The following is a 21321-nucleotide window of genomic DNA, read 5'->3' on the forward strand; positions in this document are numbered from 1 at the left end:
ATCAGTAACTTACTTGTGCGGTATGAACCATCAAGGAATCTAAGGTCAACCGACAAATATCTTCTACGAATACCTCAGACTCATCTGAAAACTTATGGAGACAGGGCCTTTTCGGTTGCGGCTCCTAGGCTATGGAATGCCTACCCATGGACATTAAGCTTAGTCTGTCGGTTTCTGTATTTAAGAACAGACTAAAGACGCTACTTTTCAGAGCTACTTATTATTAATTTTTTGTGTATTATCTTTTTATGCATTTTAAGTTTTTTCTTTTGTATAGTTTTTAATTTGCGATTGTTAAGCGATATAGAGCTTTCTGTATATATCGCTATATAAATAAAGTTGTTATTATTATTATTATTATTATTATTATCATTATTATTATTATTATTATTATTATTATTATTATTATTATTATTATCATTATTATTATTGCTTCCAATTTCTTGACAATTCTGTCCAATTCAGGAGTAAGTGTGAGCCATCTACATTGCACGTGCCGGATGAATAACTAACTCATCATCAAGTCCAAGATAATTCAAGACTTGAAGATAATTTAAGTCAAGCCAACGCTACTGAGTGCATATGATGGGTGAAGAACCTTTGCTCATCCACAAAAATCTCTGACCCTGGTGGGATCGAACCCACGACCTTCAGATTGAGCTACAAGGTCAGACGTGAGCAGGCCGTGGGAGTTTGAGGACAAATCGGCTCGGCCCAAGCCATGTTGAGTGTAAAGGAATGTTGTCCTAAGCAGTGAGGCCTCACTTAAATTCTCTCCATACCCATAAACACGCTGCGTAGGACAACATTACTTTACACTTAACATGCCTTGGGTTTTGTGATTTGTCCTCAAACTCCCACGGCCTGGTCCCTTCTGGCCTTGTAGCTCAGTCGGCAGAGAAACGGTGATCTAATCTAATCTAATCTAAGGGAGTTCAAAATGACGAGGAGAACCTCCTTAGTGAACAGGTGACGGACTCTATTTATCCTTCAAAGGCTACCTAAGAGAGATGACATCAGTGTAGTTATATGCAGATTGAAAGACAAGTTACAGTCAAGTATGATTCCAAGGTCTTTCACCAAGGGTTCTGGCGTAAGGTCTTAGCCCAAAAAGGGAACGCGTAGGCTTGGTATCCTTGCTAGCAGCTGCGGTACTCCAAAAACGATGAATTTTGTTTTCTCTGGATTGGATAAGGAGACTATTAACACAGCACCACTCAGCAATGCGACGCAGATCCTCTTCAACTTGTGCCAAACACGAGTCAACATCTGTCCCAGCAAACGACAGATGGATCTTCGTATCGCCTGCGTACGACTCGACATAACTATATACTTGATAACAGAGAACAGATCGTTCATATCCAAACCAGACAACATGGGCCCCAGAATGGACCCTTGTGGAACCCCGTGAGTAACTGTAAGCTGATCAGATAGAGACAAACCAACTCTGGTAGCCTGCTGTCGATCTGTGAGGTAATTTGCAAACCACTTAATGGCCAATGATGAAGTGCCTTAGCATTTTAGCTTGAGTAGTAAAGTATTATGGCATATAATAACAAAGAGGGCAAAATTACTGAATGCTGATTGGTCAATGAAGAGGGTATTTTTTCTTAATTTTGCTTGAGAAGAGGGCAAAATTACTCGCTCACGATTGGTCGAGCGCCAAAAATTCTCGCTCCTGATTGGCTGAACGTACGTCTTCCACATTCAGTTGGTTTCTTTTGTTTGAGCAAAACAACTTCGTCTTCATCGAAGTTTGTCTTTTAATTCGCGCTGCATTCGCCGAAAAGGCATAAAGATTAAGAACTAGCTTTAAAAGATGATCTGGAATTTGAATTTTCGAGTGACAAGAAGAAGGGCAAAAGATTTTTTTCATGAAAAGCTTAAAACTTGGATCGACTTACATGGCGCCCGGCGTAGCGGGATTGTGTGGTTGAAAAACAAAATGATTCCTTTCGTCAAGGGCTTTCAGTTTACCACGAAATCTTGCAGCTCAACAAAAAAGGTCACAGAACAATTTGCCATTGACGGGAGGAACAAGTAGCTCAAATTTGGTGGATTTCTTTGGACAAACCGTTTGCTATGTTTACGGATGCGTATTTGCAAGTGGTAAAAACCTCTACAGCACAGGTGAATAAAATAATTGAAGCTTAACATTTGGTTTAATCGTTGTTACAGTTGTTCACGAATGAAACTCGTATTTTCCTCTCGAGTGGATGTAAATAACAATCATCTATACTCGTTTTGGACGCAAAGAACAAGTTGACTTGCTTGTCTGTTTGTTAGTTGTTTTGCTTCCGAGCGAACGAGTGTTTTAACTCCGCTTAGCTGTCTGTTTTTCGAGGTGCCTCAACAGTGTTAAGAAAATTTTGCCCTCTTTGTTATTAACAAGTAATCGCAATGGGTCCTCGTAAAATTAAGGATTAATCGTGTGATATTAATCCTTAATTTTACTCGGCCCCATGCGATTACCTATACTAATATCAAATGCCTTGCTTAAGTCTATTAGGACCATAGCAGTTAGGTTTTTCTCATCCATTGCTTGAAATATATCCCCTGCAACTAACTCGGTGGAATGGTTTTTCCGATTGCCGCTTTGATGCTGCGTCAGTCTATTCATTTGAGTAAGATAGATATTATACTGATTCGAGGCAATCTTCTCTATTACTTTCGAGTAAACTGGAATCAGTGAAATGGGGCGATTATAACCGGGAACCTCAGTATCGCCTTCTTTAATATGGGGGACGACTTCCGCTTTCTTCTAGGCTCGTGGAAAAACAGATGTGGTAAATTAGGTGTTAATAAGGCCTGTTAGGGTTCGTAGGATAGAAGGGAGACAGTCCTTGATCACTCGCAAGGGTACCCTATCATAGCGCACCGGGAGCCTTGTTAGGAGACATGGACATTGTGACATCATGAACATCCGAGTTGGACACTTGTTGAAATTCAAACAGGTCTTCGTCACTGGCGGGAGCGCGTGCATTTTGACATAAGAGGCTGTCAGACATGCACAGCCCGTGAGATCTAGCTAAGGTCACTGCATCACTCGCTGCCTTTGCCCCAACAGAGATGGAAAATTTTTTGAACTCATTTGCAAGGACTTGTGTGTCCTTTGAGTAGGGCGTGCGCTGGTTTGATTTATCCGGTAGAGCTCGACGGATGGTTTTCCAAATTGCAACAGTTTCCCTTGTTAGCAACAAGGGAAGCAATTGGTACCCTGTTTCCTGAATTTTGTCCAGAATTTTGCTTGCAACATCATGACCTTTTGCATGTCCAAAGAATACTGAATATCTGCAAGAATCTAACACAGACCTCATTTTTCTCTTGCGACCAATAGTGTACTAGTATGTCACACTGCTTTCGGCCTTGAGAATTCCCTGTCTCATCATACCGCACGGTGTATCACAAATACGATCGTGAAATATCTGAACACAGTTTTCTGTCTAAAGTATGGGCCTAATCCGATCAGATATCATATTGTAAGGCACTTTTGTTCTACTCATTGTAAAGTTGCCAGACACATCTTCTAGGAACATCGTTTGGAACAACAGTAACTGTGGTTTACCATCTAAATAGCCCGAGTCTGGCAGTAGTTCTCATGGCCCAGAGAGCTTCAGCTCTGATTACTCTCTCTTGCTGTGACATATCTTGAATTGGTAAATTGGCAGGTCCCTGGTCTCTTTGTTTATTCTCAAGTAAAATTATTGGGATTATAGGGCATTTCTACACTTTATAGGGAGTTATAGGCAAATTTATTTAAAGATAGGAAATATAGGGCCACTTGAAGCCCTGGAATTTGCTTTTGCTTCACGCTCTTGAAGACGCTCTTGAGTGCATTATGGGCAATGAGTGCAACATGGCGGGAAATTCAAAGGCTTGCGCATGCGTGGAAATGGGCCCTTTGCAGGTGGCGATCACATGGTACAAAAACCGTCATACTGGAGAGCAAATTGCGCACTGGGACTTCTAAAACAAAGAAATTGAATTAAGTTGCTTTGTTTTAGAAGCTAAGTTCCAGTGCAATTTGCTCTCCAGTATGGCGGTTTTTGTACCATGTGATCGCCAGATGCAAAAGGCCCATTTATAGCAAATAAACTGTACACGACTCTACTTTATAGACTTCTGCATTCATAAATCAAACAAGTTCAAGTTCACAACTGAGATGAACTATACTTGGGATCTATTCTTTGGAATTCCTAAACATTGCTTTTTTTTTGTCTCCATACATTATTTGTAATTTTGTGCCTTTGGAATTACAGGAAATGTATGGCAGAAACTTTGTTTAATAAAATAATTTCTACAACTTTATTCTGCCGCACCTTTGAGCTCATATCTTCTGTTTTGGAAAATAAAAGAACCAAAAAACCTTGAACACTTTTCATCGTTTTCAACTTCCACACAAACCTTTGAATTTCTCTCCATCTTGCCCTGATTACTCATGATGCCACTCGAGAACGGGAACTCGTCTATAGCTGTTATCACAGTTGAGCCCACGTTTCAGCGGTATCCGTTTCAGAGCGCGTTGCACAGCCTGACTCGCTCCTTTCATCATGCGGAAGGCAAGAGAACATATCTCACGAATCAAGATTTAAGGAATCATTGACATCTCGGAGATTAAAGCAAGTTCTGAATTTTCCAGTTTTGTGTAGAATATTTTTATTTTACGTTTGGTTTTAAAGAACCACAGGCAACCCAGTGTACGCCCACAGAGCGTCTAGTTATTCAATGAACAGGACTCGCGTGAATTCTGGAAAAATTTAAAGGAACTTTTATCAAACAAGAAGAAACACATCGCTACAAATTCCCCAGCCCCTGACAATTTAACAGTTACTAACTTCAATGAGCTTTTCAGTGACGTCAATCGCAGGGAAAATTTCAAGGGAAAACCGATACCCAAACTTTGCCTTCCTAGAGTATCCGAAGACGTCGTGATTCCGAAAGTTTCAACCACTTTTGTGTGGAGAGAACTGACAAAGCTGAAACTAACTAAAGCAACAGGGCTTGATGGCCTTACAGCCAGACTATATAGAAGGATGCTGCTGATATGTTCGTTATCAAGCAATTGCAATGTCACGCTATAGCTAATGAATCGGTGTTAATTGACTTCATTGGCAGCTTAAGTGAGACATTATATAGCGCTAAAAAACTACGCAAATCATTCTGTTTTTTCCGTTTCCTTGGGTTAGATTAGTTCATTCAATGTAATTTACATTAGTGTAATAAAGTTTATTTCTGTGGAACACTACAGCTGCACCAGTAATAGCAAAACCGATCATGTATCTGATAAATCTTACTATTACGACAGGAGTGATCCCATTTGAGTGGAAGATGAAAGAATAAAAAAGTCTGCTTAAGTGGCCCATTAGGCCGGAGCTTATCCCGGTTTCTTTAGCATGAAGCGACTAGGAGTATTTCTACTCCCCCCTGGATGGGATGCTAGTCCATCGCAATGTTACCCCCAGCATTAAATTCGCCGGTACCCATTATACACCTGGGTGGAGAGAGGCACCGTGAGAGTAAAGTATCTTGCTCCAATGAATACAAGAACAAAACACAATGTTCCTGGCCGGGGCCCGAACCCGGACCACTCGATCCGGAGTCGAGCGCACTGTCTTTCTTAACTGTTCATGACCTACTGTCAGTCTACCAGTCAGGTTTCCCGCTGGAAAAACTCTACCGAAACTGCAGTGGTCTATCTTGTCGATGGTCTTTTAGACTTCATGGATAGGCAAACGTTTACTGGAGCAATGTTCATTGATTCTGAAAAAAGCATTTGACTTAGTCGACCATGAATGTTTCAGTTCTCAACAAATTGGAACACCACCGGTGTAAGAGGTAGCAGTCTAGATTGTTTCCGGAAATATCTTACGACACGAACCCAAAGAGTACACTTCGGAAAGGATCTGTCTTCTGGCCGAGCTGAGACCTACATAAATGACATGCCCAGTGTATAGAAAACTGTTATATAAATATGTATGCGGATGACACTGTTCTATACTTCACGAATGCTTGTGCGTTCGAGATAAATAGGGTACTGCAGAATGATCTAAATAGAGTCTAATTAGCACATAACCAAAAGAATATATTTGTGGCCGCCATTTATGCATTCGGTTGATATTTATTTATTTATTTACAGATTCAGTATGCAATGTGCAATACTAGGTGGACAGAACAAAAGGACACGAAGTCCCCTACAAGGTTAAGCCACCCAACCCACCCCCAGTGAAAATATGTCCCTAACCAACCCCATAAGCCATTAATTAAAAACAACAGTTACAGTTAGAGTAGAGTGAAAAACGTCAATTTACACGAGCACACAGTTAAAGTTCGTATACTACGACATTTTGGGCATGCAATCTTATAAGATCTTATGTTATCCTGATCAAAGACTAACCTTAACCTCTCTAAAAAGAAAGCCTTAAGCTTACTTTTAAAAGTACTAAGAATGGTAATGCCCTTGATATTATTGGGTAAAGCATTCCAAGTATTGACTATACGTATGAAATAAGTATCTCTAAAACTAGACGTTCTTGGAATGCAGTTATACTTTAAATTTAAACCAGAGGAGCCACGCCTTGTAGAACCAGAAGCAAATGTAACGTATTTGCATAAATTAACAGCAAGCAAGCCATTTTTACACTTAAAGAAAAAGACTAAGTCTAAGTATTCCAACCAATAATTTAGTGGTAAGAGATTCAAAAGCACAAGTCTTTCCTTGTAGCTAGCGTTCGGGTATTTGCATAGAAATTTAGTGGCCCTACGTTGAATGGATTCAATAAGTAATATATTTCTACTAACAGACTGAGGGGCCCACAATTGACTACAATACCCCAAGTGGGATCTGACTAGAGCTAAATAAAGAGCCTTAAGGGCGTTACTAGGTAAGTCTGTGGAACAGTTTCTCTTTATGAAGCCAAGCATTTTGTTAGCCTTTGCTGATATCTGTTCAATATGGTCGTTCCACGATACTGAAGTTTTTTGTCACTGCCACTCCAAGATCTCTTTGGGATGACACGCACTTTAATTGGTCCATTCTGTTGATGATGTAGACACGGTCAAAGCTACAGAGTTTTCGTGAGATACGAAGATTCACACATTTCTTCGGCTGAAAGTCTAATTCGTTTAGAGTAGCCCAGTCACACAGATTGTCCAAGTCTATTTGAAGGTCAGTCGAGTCTTCTACGGAGTTAACACTTTTGAAACACTTGGAATCGTCAGCAAACATTGCTAAGTTTGAGTTCTGTATTACATCTGGCAAGTCGTTGACGTAGATGAGAAAAAGTATGGGTCCCAGTATGGAACCCTGTGGGACCCCAGACTTTACTTCCGCCCACGAAGAATGACAACCATTTATAACAACCCGCTGCTTCCTACCAGTAAGGTAATTTTTGAACCAGTGCAGTAAAGGACCACTAACTCTAACGTTCTTAAGTTTACAGAGCAGCCTTGCGTGGCAAACTGAATCGAAAGCTTTAGAGAAGTCCAGATATATGATGTCAGTTTCTTTACCTTTATCAAGGACAGAAGCGATGTCGTGGAATACCTCAACAAGCTGACTTGCACAGGATACCCCAGCTTGGAAGCCGTACTGCGCAGTATGGAGAATATCAGAAATGTGAGGGACAAGTTTGCGAGCGACACACTTTTCCTGGATCTTGGATACGATCGGTAGGAGCGAGATAGGTCTGTAATTTAATACCGTTAATACCGTGGTCCGTTCTTATGGACCGGAGGGATGTTGGCTTCCTTCCACTCTGATAGGTAGAGGCCAGTTTTTAAGGAGAAATTAATAAAGGCAGACAAAGACGAAGATAATGATATTGCACAGTTTTTCAGAATGATTGCAGGAAGTTTGACTGGACCAGTAGCTTTTGATGTGTCAAGTTGAGAAAGCAGAGATACAACTTCTTCAGAAGAAACTTGAATCACTTCTAGCAAATCAGGGATGTAAGAGCACATCGCGGTCGTGTCGGGAAAAGAACAATTAGCGTGATCTTTGAAGATAGATTTAAAGCAATCATTGAAAGCTTCAGCGCGAGCCAGGTCGTCTGTAATTGAGGTTCCCCTATAATCAACTTTGCCAGGGATTGGATTTCTTTTGTTTCTAAAACTGTAATAAGACCAAAAACGCTTCGGATTAGATGAGGCCTCATTTACTATTTTCTGCAATCTCGCCGGATCCAGTTTTTGATGCTCTGTCTTGTTTTACGAAACTTTTCTTTGAGTTGTTGGTTTTGCGAAAACTTCACTCGTTTCCATAGCGTTCTTTTCTTCCTGATTGCTGATGCGAGATCTTTATTTATCCAAGGAGGTTTATTTGAACTTCGTCGTGAAACTGTGGGAATGTGTGTATCTATGGCAGTGAAAACAAAACTGCACCATTGATTCCATGCCTCGTTAAACTCCTCCTGGGATTTGACATTCTCAACACCAGAGCTGAGAGGTAACAAGGACAGTTCTTTGTTCAGTGAGTCAAAATCTGCATTTTTGAAATCAAAACAAAATTTATGATTTGAATCCTTAAGTTCCCCAGAAAAGTCGATGTCGAAAACGACCGGGTAATGGTCAGACGGCAGACCAGCTTCTGCGAAATATTTCACTCCTGCATCCCTTATTTGACTATAGGAATGTCGCATGGGGTGAAATCTTGGAAGGATTTTGTAAAGAGCTTCTGCGTCGGCAAGATCGTGCAGCTCGAATTATTCTTCAAAAGAAAAGCTTAAGAGATACCCTTTGCATCCTTGGCTGGTTAGAATTAGCCCATCGAAGAAAATCACGCAAATGCGATGATTTTAGTTTCTAAGTCTTTTATTAATCTTGTACCGAAATATCTTAGGCAGTACTTTACAAGGAATAGGGCTTTTCATGATCATGCGACAACAAGAAGTATGGACCTGCACCCACCAAATCCAAAAAGCAAAATGGGAAAGAGAACTTTTAAATATATACAGCCTGCGTAACAGGTGATTCCAGCGTTCGAAAAGCGAATCATTTTTCTGGCTGCGCGAGAATAGGGCGAGCGCAAAAGAAACTTGGAGATGGGAGGGGAAAAGGATTTTTCCATATTCTAATTGGCTCTTGAGAAAATCCATTGTAAAGCTGGCCAATAGAATTTTTCGTATGCACGTCACGCACTTGGACGCCACGGAAAAACTATTTAGAATTTTGAAAAAGCCTGACACTTTTTGTTAGCTTATTATCTCTTGAGCGATAAAATGCAGTTTGTTTGGATGTCCGTGTTAACGCAAGGGTTATTCATTCAGCGGAGCAGACAAGGTCAGTTTCACGTTTGAGTGCGTGCGCTCGCTATCTGAAATAAAAACGTGAAAGCTAAAGGCAGTTTCAAATACTACATTTTATTAGCTTTCCAGTGGTATAAAGTTTCCTTGGGTTCCTTTAAAAACAAAGTAAACAAGAGAGATTTTCCGAAAGACACCCCTGAAGGTTGACAAGAACCTTAAGAGGTTGTACCTCGCCGTTTTGACCTTTTAGAATGATAAGAACAACAACAAGAAGCTGTATTTGTACTCACAAAAACTAGCACCTTAAGAATTTCATTACAGGTATTTTAAAGAGTACAGGCTACCCCGAATAAAACCATAAGGGTTAACAATACGGCAGTCTCAATGCTAAGACAGAGGCTAAGATATTGTCAAAAGAATGAAGGGGGTAGTTTCTAAAGAAACTGTGGTGCTGCGTCGGTGGGGAAGTAGTATACAAAAATTTGGTTTTTAACAACGGAGTTGATAATGTAAATTGACCACCGTACAGAGATTCTAAAAGATGAAGTTTCGAGCGTTAGCCCTTCCTTAGAGTGAATCCACTCTGGATTCGTAAATTGTTACCTCTGTTATTAAAGGGATTCGCAAAACGGTATTTTTCCTTCACTAATTTCCTAAAAAAATTATTCAAGTGTAGGGTAGAGTTTTGGAATAGTCACCTGGGATAGAATGTTCATACGGCAGTCTCAATCCTAGTTGTTAGGAGGAACAACAATAATATATCTTCTTCGATTGTTTAACATATGATACCCGCGGTTGTTTTGCGAGTTGCGTAGTATTTTTTGAGCCCCGCAGGGGTGAGTAAAAACACGAGCAATGAACAAAATGTCCGCGAGTATTATATGTTTGTTGTTGGACGGTTTTGTCAAATACTCCGTTTCAATCTAAATCATCATTTTACAACTCGTGGTGGTGTAAGGTAAGTGGCCGTGGCCATGCCACTCGCGAAACCGACTGCATAACCGCTTGAAAGCAATTGTACAACACTAAGGTCGTCTTACAAAAGTGTGTTACAAAAAACTATCATTCGCTTCCATAACCGATAAGGTTGCCGCTTCTTTTGGGTCGAATTTATTGACTTATAGTAGACTAGAACTCGTGGTTCAAAAATGATCCTTACCTTCCCAAAGATTTCATGTAATAGTTTTCGTCTTAGTTAAATTCATAAAAGAAGCCTTTTTTGTCGGAGCGATCTAAGGTCAGGTGGATTTTGTAATATACCATTCTGCCGACTCCGCGGCTGCTTTGATTTCTGTTGTCTTGGTGGACATCCCATAATATCTATTTCAAACAATAGAATTCAAGATTGCCGCCATACCGTTAAAAAAGTGCAATGGTTAAGACTTCATAAACTATATATTAAACGTATTTTCTGAATACAAGCTCCTTTCTGCAACGAGTGCTCTTGTTCTTTACACCTTAAGTTAAATACTTAATCATAAATGGCATTTTTCCTACATTCAATTTGTTTTCTATCGAAAGAAATCATAGCATAACTTTGAACGCCTTTCCGAGAATTAACGGCTTTGGGTAAACAAACTGACTGACAAAAATTCATGATGAAAATCGTTTCTAACCTACGATTAAATTTAATTCCTGCAAACGTATTCAAAGTTAGAGGGTATTTACATGAGATCGGAACGAACTCAGACCGGCATGACTTCGTACCGGCCTCTATACATTTCTTCTTTTGCGTTTACACGAGACCGGCCTGGCAATGAACTCAGAGTGGTCTGACTTCGTCTCGATTAGTGGACCGAGACGAGAAGCTCTCGTACCGGTCTCATGTAAATGACAACAAATCTCAGACCGGTGACAGCCTGTATGCCTTTGGGTCAGCGATACATTTATTATACAAAAGATGTTATTTCGTCCCGGTTTCATGTAAACGACTGCAAAAATTTCATGGAGGTCTGAGTTCGTCCCGGTGTCATGTCAATACCCCCCTTGGTCATCATTCCTTTTGACAGCAAACAAATCGAACGTGGGAAAAGTGCCATATTTCAAACCAAATATACATTAAACTTACACAACCCGACAAGTTTCTTTTCAAACAAAATCGATCTTGGTCGTCCCGATTCTGTGCGTTTTGGGAAAACTTGATATATTGAAGAGATACGCAAGACATGCGTGTCTTGATTATAACAATGAAAAAAGCTTTTACATGAACAAGTTTCAAAAACAATTATAATAAAGAGGCTTAAATTAAAAAAGCCACAAATTGCCAAGATTAGCGGCTTGATAGAAACGAGGCTGTTCGGAGCACGCGCAAAACCAAAAGCGTGTATGGCTTTTGTCATGGTAATTACAGAGTCCCTGCACGCGTGCTGTAAAGAAAGATGTGTTACATCCCACACAATAGACAGTGAACTAGCGATAGCTGAAAGACCAGCAAGAGCGACAAAACAGCATCTGTGAGGTACAACACTTAGACCAAAATTATGACAAAAGGAGTTGGCGAAGACAACAACATCAATGAGCAAATCGCACCTACAACCAAGGAAGTAAACTCAGGCGACAACTCCAGATACAGAAAGTGGGCTCAGCTGGATCGAAGTCGCAGACTGAAGGCGAGTGCACGGGAAAGAAAGCGACGGCATGTTTTGAACAACGCTTTAGAACTTTTACGGAAGAAGGTGCCTTGTGTGGACCAGAATCCGCAAAAACTATCTAAAATCGAGGTACTACGAATGGCTATTGACTATATAGCAATGCTGAGTTGTTATTTGAAAGGCTCCCAACCTGCAGCAGTGTTTCCCGGACACCTTCCACCAGTCGAAATGACAACAACGGCTATTGCGCCAAATATATCAGGAGCAACAAACTTACTCATGCACGATCAAGCTGTTACAATTGTTGTTCCAAAAGCACTAGAGCAATTTCAGGTAAAATATGACTGACATTGTTTGGAAATTATTTTGGAAGGAAAAAGCTCTGTGTAATTTTGGTAAAGACACTGCGCATCTCTTGATAATTTGATACGCCGTTTTAAGTAAGTAATTTGATGTCTGATTCGTTTCCACAGCCACAGGATCATTACGGCATCAAAAGCTCTGAACTGGATGTCTATCTGAAAGGATTTCAAGACTTTTCACACGACTAAGAGGAAATAATCACTTACATATTCATTTATTTGTAAGATATTGTAGATAGTTTTCAATTGCATACTCGTTTTTGCTATTCAACAAGAGAGGACTAAACATGCAATGATGTATTATAGAGTTTAACGAACAGCTTTAATTGAGTAAAGTGTCTTTATCGAGCGAGCTTACAGCTGTTTCTTGTCAATATGTTACTATAATAAATGAATCAATTATATAAAGTTGTTTCCAAACACACTTAACTGTGGTTAACTTTGCTTATCGATCGAGTTGCTCACCAGTTGTCAGTAAACCGACACAATTTTCGTAACCTGCGTTTTTTGTTTTTTTTCTGTTGCGGTGATATGATATGGCTTTTGAGCTTGCATAGCTTCAAAATGGAAGCAAACAAACAGGACCTAAACACTTATCGAGGAGTTAACAAAGCTAGTTATGATAATTCCTTTTGCGGCTCGATTCAGAATTACGTAGAGCCGTTGGATAGAAAAACGCGCGCCGAAATTCGAGACGATTTTTTTTCAGGTCATTTGAAATATACAGTGAATAGAAATTATGAATGCATTTCAGGCCTGAAGTCGCTTAAATTAGGCGCCTAAGTGGGGTCTTTTGTCTGAAGACCACGTGGAAAATACTTAAGATATCACGCACGAGAAACGGATTCGCTCTTAATCGCGCGTGGGTAGAGACACACACGATAGTAACACATACTGGATTAAAACTGAAAGTCTCAAATGTCCACTGTGAGCGACAGCTAATTCATCAATTCTATAAATCGAACTTTTCCACATTGATTAAATCATTCGCATTAAAAACAATATCCGTAGTACCTGTCAAATCTCTGCATGGATGTCAAGAATTTGATAAAATCGAATTAACTAAGCGGCTAAAGCGAGTTTGGGAGTTATGTTAGCTTTCACGATTTGTTTTTAAGGATGAAAACAGAAGAACCAAGCGGAATTTTACTCAAGGATTGAGTCTATTCATTATTAGACAACAGAGTTTGCGTTTCGTGTATTCGCGTTGAGTATTACACGTGGCTTGGTTATTAAACAATAGAAATGGTTTTCTTTTCTCGGTATCTTAGCAACTTACGAAATGAGTCTGAGCAGTAACTGAGTATTGCGACAAAGAACAGAATGGCCGTTCTTGCAATTGAAGAGATTTAATAAAGAAATCAAATCATAGCAAGGAATCAATTGAAGGAAGAATTAGCATGTGTGTATAGTTGAAGGGCGAGTTTCGTCGGTTTCTGCAAAGATCCTTTTTAATTTGCTGACTGGGGTGGGTGCCGTTACTGTGTAAGATTAAACAACTTGGAAAACTTGTTAACCTAGCAAAACAAGACAATAGTGCGGTCGAACAGGGGAAATGAAATTATATTCCGAGTTATTTTAGACCCGTGTAACCAAAAAAATTATTTAAGGGGAAAAATAGTGAAGTCTTCAGTTCGTCAATAAAAGAAAACACTTTCTGTGCCTTTATTTAATTTCGTTATTCATTATCAGCGCTTTAGACTGCTCCCTTGAAAAGGGAATTGTGCCACCTGGTACCAAGAAGCTTCAAACGAAGCTTGGATATGTACACTGACCACGAAAATAAGAATAGTCAAAGAGTGCCTTGGTAAGAAAAGGGAAAAATCGTTTTAATATAACCAAGGAAATTATTATTAGATGTAAATAACACCGGTATTACGAAATTCATGATATAAGAAAAGCATAGTCTTGAGCCCCACCAAAAAACTCACATCCACTCTGATAAAACTCTGGTTTCATCCACTCTGATAAAACCATATCTCGCATGCTGTTGTCTCCGAAGTCGTTGGTTCCCACTTCCGTGTTCGGCACAGTTCGGGAGATGTCGACAGTTGAGGGGAGTGAAAGACTGTTCGAAAATTAGTTTGCCGATGTCCTCTTTTAAAGGGGAGATTACAGGGGAAAACAGTTTTGCTGGCCGGTATGATAATGATAATTCTGTTGTATTCGCATCTTTTCTTTACGTCTTAAACCAGTGCAAGTTTGTTATCGTTTTTGCAATCAATGAGACAAAGGAGTTTTAATGAATCAGATTGGATTGTCAGCACTTCCAAGTCACAATTTGGTAGTCAAATGTCTACAGGGGCGGATTATCCGCAATTGTCGCTTGCATCGATGTAATCAAGTATAACTTTATTTACCCACATTTCTCCGAAAAGCTGACTGACGGCTCACTTGAACCAGCTTCCAGAGCTGCCTTTTATTTACAGTTTCCTCAAAAAAGCGACCTCTCTATAATGGCTTAGATCTGGCTAAACAATGATGAGGATGCATGGAGATGGTTGCGGCACGAGTCAAAGTTCAAATCAGCGGGAGACGTCGAGAAAATTTAATTCTGGACGAAACTCGGACGCACTCTTTAAACGTCACTGCAGGTGACACTGGACAACTACCTGGCCCAAGGCAATGGTCTGAGTCAGCGGGAAGATTATGACTGAGTTAGACTGTTTCCAGTATAGCAGATGAAGCACTGTTTACAGTCAAAACCTGATGGAAGGCCAACATTCGTTCGCATGGCTCAGCAAATTATTCGGGGGAACAGTGTTAGCACAGAAAAAAATGCAAAAACTCTGAGAGAATGACCAGATGTTTGCCGCGAAACAAAAATCACACAGTCAAACTTTTGTGAAAAGGTACTATAAAAACAGCAGAGTGCATCAAGCCGATAAAACAAATTAACACTTAAAGGATCACTGACAGATTAAAAATGTTCCCAAAGGAGTAGCAATTCCTTTTAGAAAGTTGATCTTTTGTTCACTTAAACAATATCTAGCACGCGCAGAAACCTCAAAAAAAGATTTTAAAAAAGTCGATTTACGCCTTTTAAAGATACTGAACAGCCAGATCGAACTTTTTCCCTTGTTTGAAAAGGGCAATTATGCTTGCACGTGGTGTAAAATGTTGCAGATCAAGTCAAAACACACACGTGTGGATTCTAAATAAGCGTGAAGGTAATCAATTTCAATCAAATTGTGTCTGTTTTCGATGGTTTGAGTTTGGTTACCGAGGCTTTTGTTGTTCTATCCACTCAAAGCTCAGTGAAGCCTTCAGTGTATTAGTCAACTAGAAAAAGGCCCAAAAACAGATTTTAGGAACAATGCATTAAGCACCCGAAGTTTAACGTGAAGAGTTTAAGAAATTACGCTGCAACATTTACATCAGAGTTAGCATGGAAAAGATAAAAATCAAGGAATTCAATACGCCGTGATTTTGAACACTACCATCAAACTCGTTCCAAGTTAAAATTTCTTAACTCTTTCATTCGGTGTGGCCTTTTTTCAATAGTGTGCTCTGCATCATAGGAAAGTTTAAAAGATGGCTTCTTTTCAATACAGTCACGCAGATCCAACGGAGCCTTTTTCGTATTATTTGAAAAGGCTTTAAATCGGTGAAAATTTCAATCATATCTTGGCCCACTCGGAAAAGGAGACGAGTCCGTGTAGCACGGAATCGCGCCTCGTATGAAACTCCGATTGTCAGTTCGGATGCACTCGCACAAAGCTTGGTCCAAGCTTCAAAGCCACCTGTATACTGCAACGATTAAAATTACCGACAATGGTGTTGTCGCAATGGAAGGGTTTGGCTTCTATTTGTCATTTCAAAAACGAAATTTCATCTGTATATTTAAGTCTACAGTTTATAAAAACATGATAGTGACACCAAGAAAGTGTTTAAATCGAATGTCCATTAGCATGTTCACAACAACCAAGGCAAGTTTCGAATCTTTTATACACTTCTCGTTGCATTGATCACGAGAACTTTCTTCACACCACAAATTGAACTAAAAGCAGTACGTTTATATTTTCTTGTCAGGCCCAGTTTCTGCGAGCCATGGATTTGTCAAGAGACGATATTTCTTATTCTAACCAGTCGCTTTTAATGAATATCCTTCCCTTTTCTTAAATACAATGCTGAAAATTTAGTCTTTATATCAAATTACATGAATTTTCTAGCTATTATTAATTTGAAGTCTACCCCACATCTGCTGTTGTAGGCTGCGGCAAATGAAATTCAGGGTTGTCAAACAATAAATTCCGGTGGCTTGGTGGTCCGCTTTTCGCTGGTGTGTGTAATGTTAAGGATAATGTACACTGCACAACAAGCTCAAAGTGGAAATCATTTAAGGAAGCTGGGGAGGGGGAGGGGGAGGGGGAGGGGAAGACCTACAAAGGCAGAGGGGGAGGATGAGGGGGGGGGGAGGGGGTGTTTGGTAAAGGAAGGAGTCAATCTCCGTGATACGAAAAAGCAGACTGGGCAATCTCGAAGCTGCTTACCGCGGATGCTTACATTAAAACGGGAGGTTGTTACTACTATTTGTCAGATAAGGGGCAATTTGCTTTTTTTTTTTTCAAAAAGATGATTTTTCCACAACGAAACATGAACTTTCCGCCATCAGTCGCTGATTCATGTTCAAAGATCACATGCGACGGCGTACATGAATTACCGAAATCTCAGTGCGTTGAATTTCTCCTTGCCTCAAATTATTCCCTTCAATTTGCAAAAGTTACATCTAAAACCAACGATGTGCCTTTTCCCCTCGACCCATTTCAATGTGAATTTACCACCTGCGGCAGTCACGACGCGAGACCGAGCACAGGAATATCCGTCAGATAACGTCAAATATAGTTTTCATTTCCTTGTTCCAAACAACTTCTGGTTTGCAAAGAACATTTGTTATGTCATCTTAGAACACAGCTATGCCTCTTAATGTTGGGTTTTTAAGTCAAATAGTCAAATAAAAGCCAGATTTGCCAACCATAACTTTGCAAGAGACGCAAAATTTCACGCAGGAAGCTGTTGTTTACAACAGGTGAATAGATATAAACAAATGCATTTTAAGTTGTACCTATTCTTGGTTTGCACTCACGTGATTAGACGGTCATGTTGGTGCACAAAACAAAAGCAAAATGTCGCTCGGTCAACACTCATGACATTGCACATTTTGTAACAATTACACGACGCAATACCCCATTTTAATATTACAAGCTTACCGCTGTAAAAAGAATGAACCAGGCAGAATTAGAGATTTAGTTCAACAAGAAATAGCGTTTCTCAGCTAAAGCCGCGCTGATCCACAGTATTAACGTCTAAAAACCACTTTGAGAACGGTTAGTTGTCACTTGTTTTGATGGGCACCACTATGTCAATACTCTTAAAAAAAAATCGAGTTTGTCTCCAGCATAGTGAATATCGAAAACTGTAACGAGAAGCCATCAATCTGGGTTCGAGTCTCTGCCTCGCCTATTCTGAATCTTCTCTGCACGTTTAAAACGGTTGTTTCTTAAATTTAAAGTAGATTGTACATCGTGTAAGTTGAATAAAAACGGAAATGTCAGTTTGAGGGATGGCCATGTGTGGTGACCATTTCGCTGGCGTTTTGCATAATAAAAGAGGCAAATTCCCAGAAGACTTTTTCGCTATTGTTCAGTATACCAACATGGCGTCAGATGGCGTCAGATACAAGCCAAGGATTGTCTAATATAAGACATTTACGAGTACTGTACATTGACTGCACCAAGGGATTATTTCAACCATTAAGAAGTGTGTAAAGGATATCTGTGAAGAAGCTTGAACATTCCTGTGCCAATACTCATTGGAATTCCCATAATGATGCATTCGCTTACCCCTGCAGAGGAGATATAACTTGATAAGCCAACTGAAAATCATAATATCTATCAGGTTCAACACCCACCATGATTGGCTTATTCTGCGTCCGTTTTGTACAGTATGACTGGTTTGACTTCATAGTGTGCCTTCTAACTCTATTTAAGGACGGTGTCCACTATTGTTATTGCGCGTACGTTCTGCGCATCTCGAGATACTCGGATTTCCTACGGGTGGTGCTCATTAACACAGGGATATTTTTGCGCGGTTCAAAACTATGCGGAGAAAGCAGAACTTAGCAAGTGATCTTGGTATCCAAAAAGAAAATTGGGGGTAACCAGGCAATTTTCAGAGATAATTAAGCTTGGAAAAGAACGCCATGCATTGCTTTGCATTTCAGAGCTTTTTACAAATATTGTTGATTAATTATCTTCGAAAAATGAGTGGTAACCCCCAATTTTATTTTTGGACTTCAATAACACTTGTTAAGATCTGCTTTTCCCGTATATTCAGTAAATCGCCCAAAAATACCTTTGAATTAGTAAGCAGCATTCTTAATTCTCAATCAGCACAGCAAGCTACCTTGTTTTTTTACTTCGAAATTGGCCCGTGAGCGACTTTAGAGGAAAAACGTTGGCGATGACTTAATATAAGCTTCTCCTGCTCGTTTAGCGAAAGAAATGTATTTTAAGTAAACTTGCGGGACGAAAACGACCAACCTGACCATTTTTTGTTACTCAAATGGTTTGGAACCCTGAAGAGAAGTTAAGTAGCCGAAGGAAATTCTCCTTTTTCACTGATGCTCTTAAGCCGAAGCAGTGTAAGCCAGAACCCCTCCGAGCTTTCGTATTTTCTCAGTACTACTACTAAAACGAAATTTTCACTTTGACCTATTGGAATTTCCGAAACATAGAGTCAGGATGATAATGGCAGAGGAACAGGGACGGCGCATTTCATTTTCCTGGCTTCGTCTGGATGGTAAAATTCGCTTGGTAAATGTGCCTTATCTTCGGCATCTAGGAGAGAACTTTGAACGGTAACCTTTTACATTTCAAACTAAATTCCGCTTGATATAATTGTACTGTTGTGATAGAAAAATTACTTCCGCTTTTTAAAACTGTTTGTGTTTCGCTCAACTTGAGTTTCCCAGGAAAGAGAAAAAAACGGAAACGGACAGTTTACATGGTAATGGTCCGTACTACAAAATCCTCACCAAAACACCTTTGGCGGTGATAACTTTTATTAAAAAGAAATAAATGATAGGGAATTTTTTGATAAACAGATTTTGGAGTCCAGTTTTATAGCGGTGGAGAGAAATTCTATAAATTTTACGAATACTGCAAAATTTAGCTCCGATTGACCATGTTTTGATTGGAATGAACTCTGTTGACAAAACGGATTGAATAAACAGTACGAGTTCTCTTTTCGCAGGCTCTTACCATCAATGGAGTCTCTCTTGCCTTCCAAAGCTGCATCGAACAAATGATCGGATGTCTTCTCGAACTACAAATTACAATTAAACTATTGTTATGAGCAGATCGTGATTCTCACCGAAAACACATTTAAATTTGTTCTAAACAACAAATCCCCAAAACTATTTTCAGAGATATTTATCTTAATTTCATTTATCTACAGACATTTCTTACAAAAAAAAATCCGACATTTATAAATGTTAATTAGATTGTGCATAACCATTTTGCGCATTATTTGAAAGAAGAATGGCCATTAAAATACAGATACATCTGCTTCTGTACCTTGGAAATTACCTTAAGGTAAAGATTAACATAGCTTATTATATCTCTCAGATAGTACGCGCGCTGTAATTGGCTAAATTAGCGGGTCGTATTCTACAGTACGGCCCGCTGTACAGCCCGCTAAATTTAAAATTTCGACAAAACATCATCTAGCGAGTTTTTCATGCCATTTCTGTTGCATAAACTTGTACTGAAAACTGTTTGAATCTTGCAAGCAACTATTTCAAACTTAACAGCCAAGAAGATTTAATTTTTGGGATTTTGGCACGGCATTCTTTGTGGCAGTTGAACCTTCCGCTTCACTTTGACTAGTTTCCTTGCCCGCGCGCCGGTTAACCTCAGAGATATAATAAATATCTTACTAACCTCGTTTTCTCGGTCCGTACTGTAAGTTACGGATCCTTGTTTTTTCCCGTTGATTTATGGCCCGCGCGTTTCGCGCTTGGGTCATAAATCAACGGGAAAAAACTCGGTCCGTAACTTACAGTACGGACCGAGAAAACGAGGTTAGTAAGAGGTATCTCTTATCGACTAACAACGCCTCACTTAGAGCTACATAACTTCATTCTTTGCGTCAGTGTTATACACTTACAGACGCAAGCATAAGAACGCTCTCCTTCATCTTTGCCAATCCGAACCTTGTTATGCCAAGCACCTCCCCCTAAAAAATAACGGACAAGTGACAAGCTAATGCTACCACAACATTCCTTCTTCGCAGAATCCGGTACTTTCGTTCAGCAACGAGGATAAATAACGACCTCTGGCCGATTCCGAGAGAAACTACACGCATTGTTAAGTTGGGTGGGGTTCATATTTGCAACTGAAAATATATTTTGATAACCCGTAAGAAATCAGAGTATGATGTAGAATACACCCTGAATACACGAGAATGAGGCCAATCGCTTTACATCGATGCATCCCAGTCGGATTCGGTCACCAGACTCAATGTCATACGTGGGTTGTGTTTATCGGTTCTCTAATCTGCCCTCAGAAGTCTTTCTTCAGGTGCTCCGGGTTTCCTCTCTCATCACAAAACAATTCACTTCATCTGCCTTAATTTCATGCGATCTGCTTTGACTTATATTGTCCCCAAATAATGCAGGTATTGTGCTTAGAGAGATAAGCTTGAGAATTTGACCAAGAAATTATCATTAGTATGACTGCGAATATTGAAACGATTTTTCTGAGCGGTAATGCAGTGTGCCTTTCAGGTTTTTTGTGACTGCTTAAGGTGCTCTTATTACTGCGCTAATTTTTTTGTTTAGGTATCCCCCAGCATAAATTTGCAAAAAATAAATTTCTACAATTGCGCAGATGGGTTTTAAGTCTATGATTCGCGGACGTATCGGTTAAGAACCAATCATTCAAAAGGTGGTGAGTGTTATGTGACGATTTTATCGTACAAATTTGCCGTATTACCTTGTAGGTCATGAGGTCAGCGAGAAGCATCACGTGACGTGCATCAATGCTCATGCCATGACTCTTCATTGTCATGTTGATTTCATTCATAATGGTTGTCCTGGTAACAAGAGATGCGTGAGACTATCAA

The 21321-nt window shown here is 39.8% G+C and overlaps 2 protein-coding genes and 2 pseudogenes across 2 annotated transcripts in view; 1 reads left to right on the plus strand and 3 right to left on the minus strand.

Moving 5' to 3' along the window:
- Positions 1–2620, minus strand: part of LOC138004325 (uncharacterized) — a 5076-nt pseudogene extending 2456 nt beyond the window's left edge.
- A 247-nt stretch (positions 2621–2867) lies between these two features.
- Positions 2868–4422, minus strand: LOC138004333 (uncharacterized; annotated as a pseudogene).
- Positions 4423–11637: 7215 nt separating this feature from the next.
- LOC138003019 (neurogenic differentiation factor 1-like) lies at positions 11638–12694 on the plus strand. The gene is made up of 2 exons (XM_068848964.1): positions 11638–12166; positions 12307–12694. The coding sequence occupies exons 1-2, from the start codon at positions 11723–11725 to the stop codon at positions 12382–12384; spliced, it is 522 nt and encodes a 173-aa protein (XP_068705065.1). The 5' UTR covers positions 11638–11722; the 3' UTR covers positions 12385–12694.
- Positions 12695–16020: 3326 nt separating this feature from the next.
- The window catches only part of LOC138003735 (DNA-directed RNA polymerase III subunit RPC1-like), a 63639-nt gene continuing 58338 nt past the window's right edge, over positions 16021–21321 (minus strand). Inside the window, exons 38-42 of the mRNA XM_068849958.1 lie at positions 21192–21291; positions 20365–20433; positions 19458–19521; positions 17970–18040; positions 16021–16478 (exon numbers count right to left, since the gene is read on the minus strand). Coding sequence (XP_068706059.1) covers positions 16386–16478; positions 17970–18040; positions 19458–19521; positions 20365–20433; positions 21192–21291 — 397 coding nt within the window. The 3' untranslated portion in view covers positions 16021–16385. The remainder of the gene's footprint in view (positions 16479–17969; positions 18041–19457; positions 19522–20364; positions 20434–21191; positions 21292–21321) is intronic.

This window comes from Montipora foliosa, chromosome 5 (genome assembly GCF_036669935.1).
Source record: "Montipora foliosa isolate CH-2021 chromosome 5, ASM3666993v2, whole genome shotgun sequence".
Taxonomy (NCBI): Eukaryota; Metazoa; Cnidaria; class Anthozoa; order Scleractinia; family Acroporidae; genus Montipora; species Montipora foliosa.

Bases quoted from the DNA above. Each gene is read 5' to 3' on its own strand.
- LOC138003019 (XM_068848964.1), top strand. From the start codon at position 11,723: ATGACAAAAGGAGTTGGCGAAGACAACAACATCAATGAGCAAATCGCA. The intron at 12,167-12,306 runs GTAAAATATGAC...TCGTTTCCACAG, and splicing joins AAGCACTAGAGCAATTTCAG to CCACAGGATCATTACGGCAT.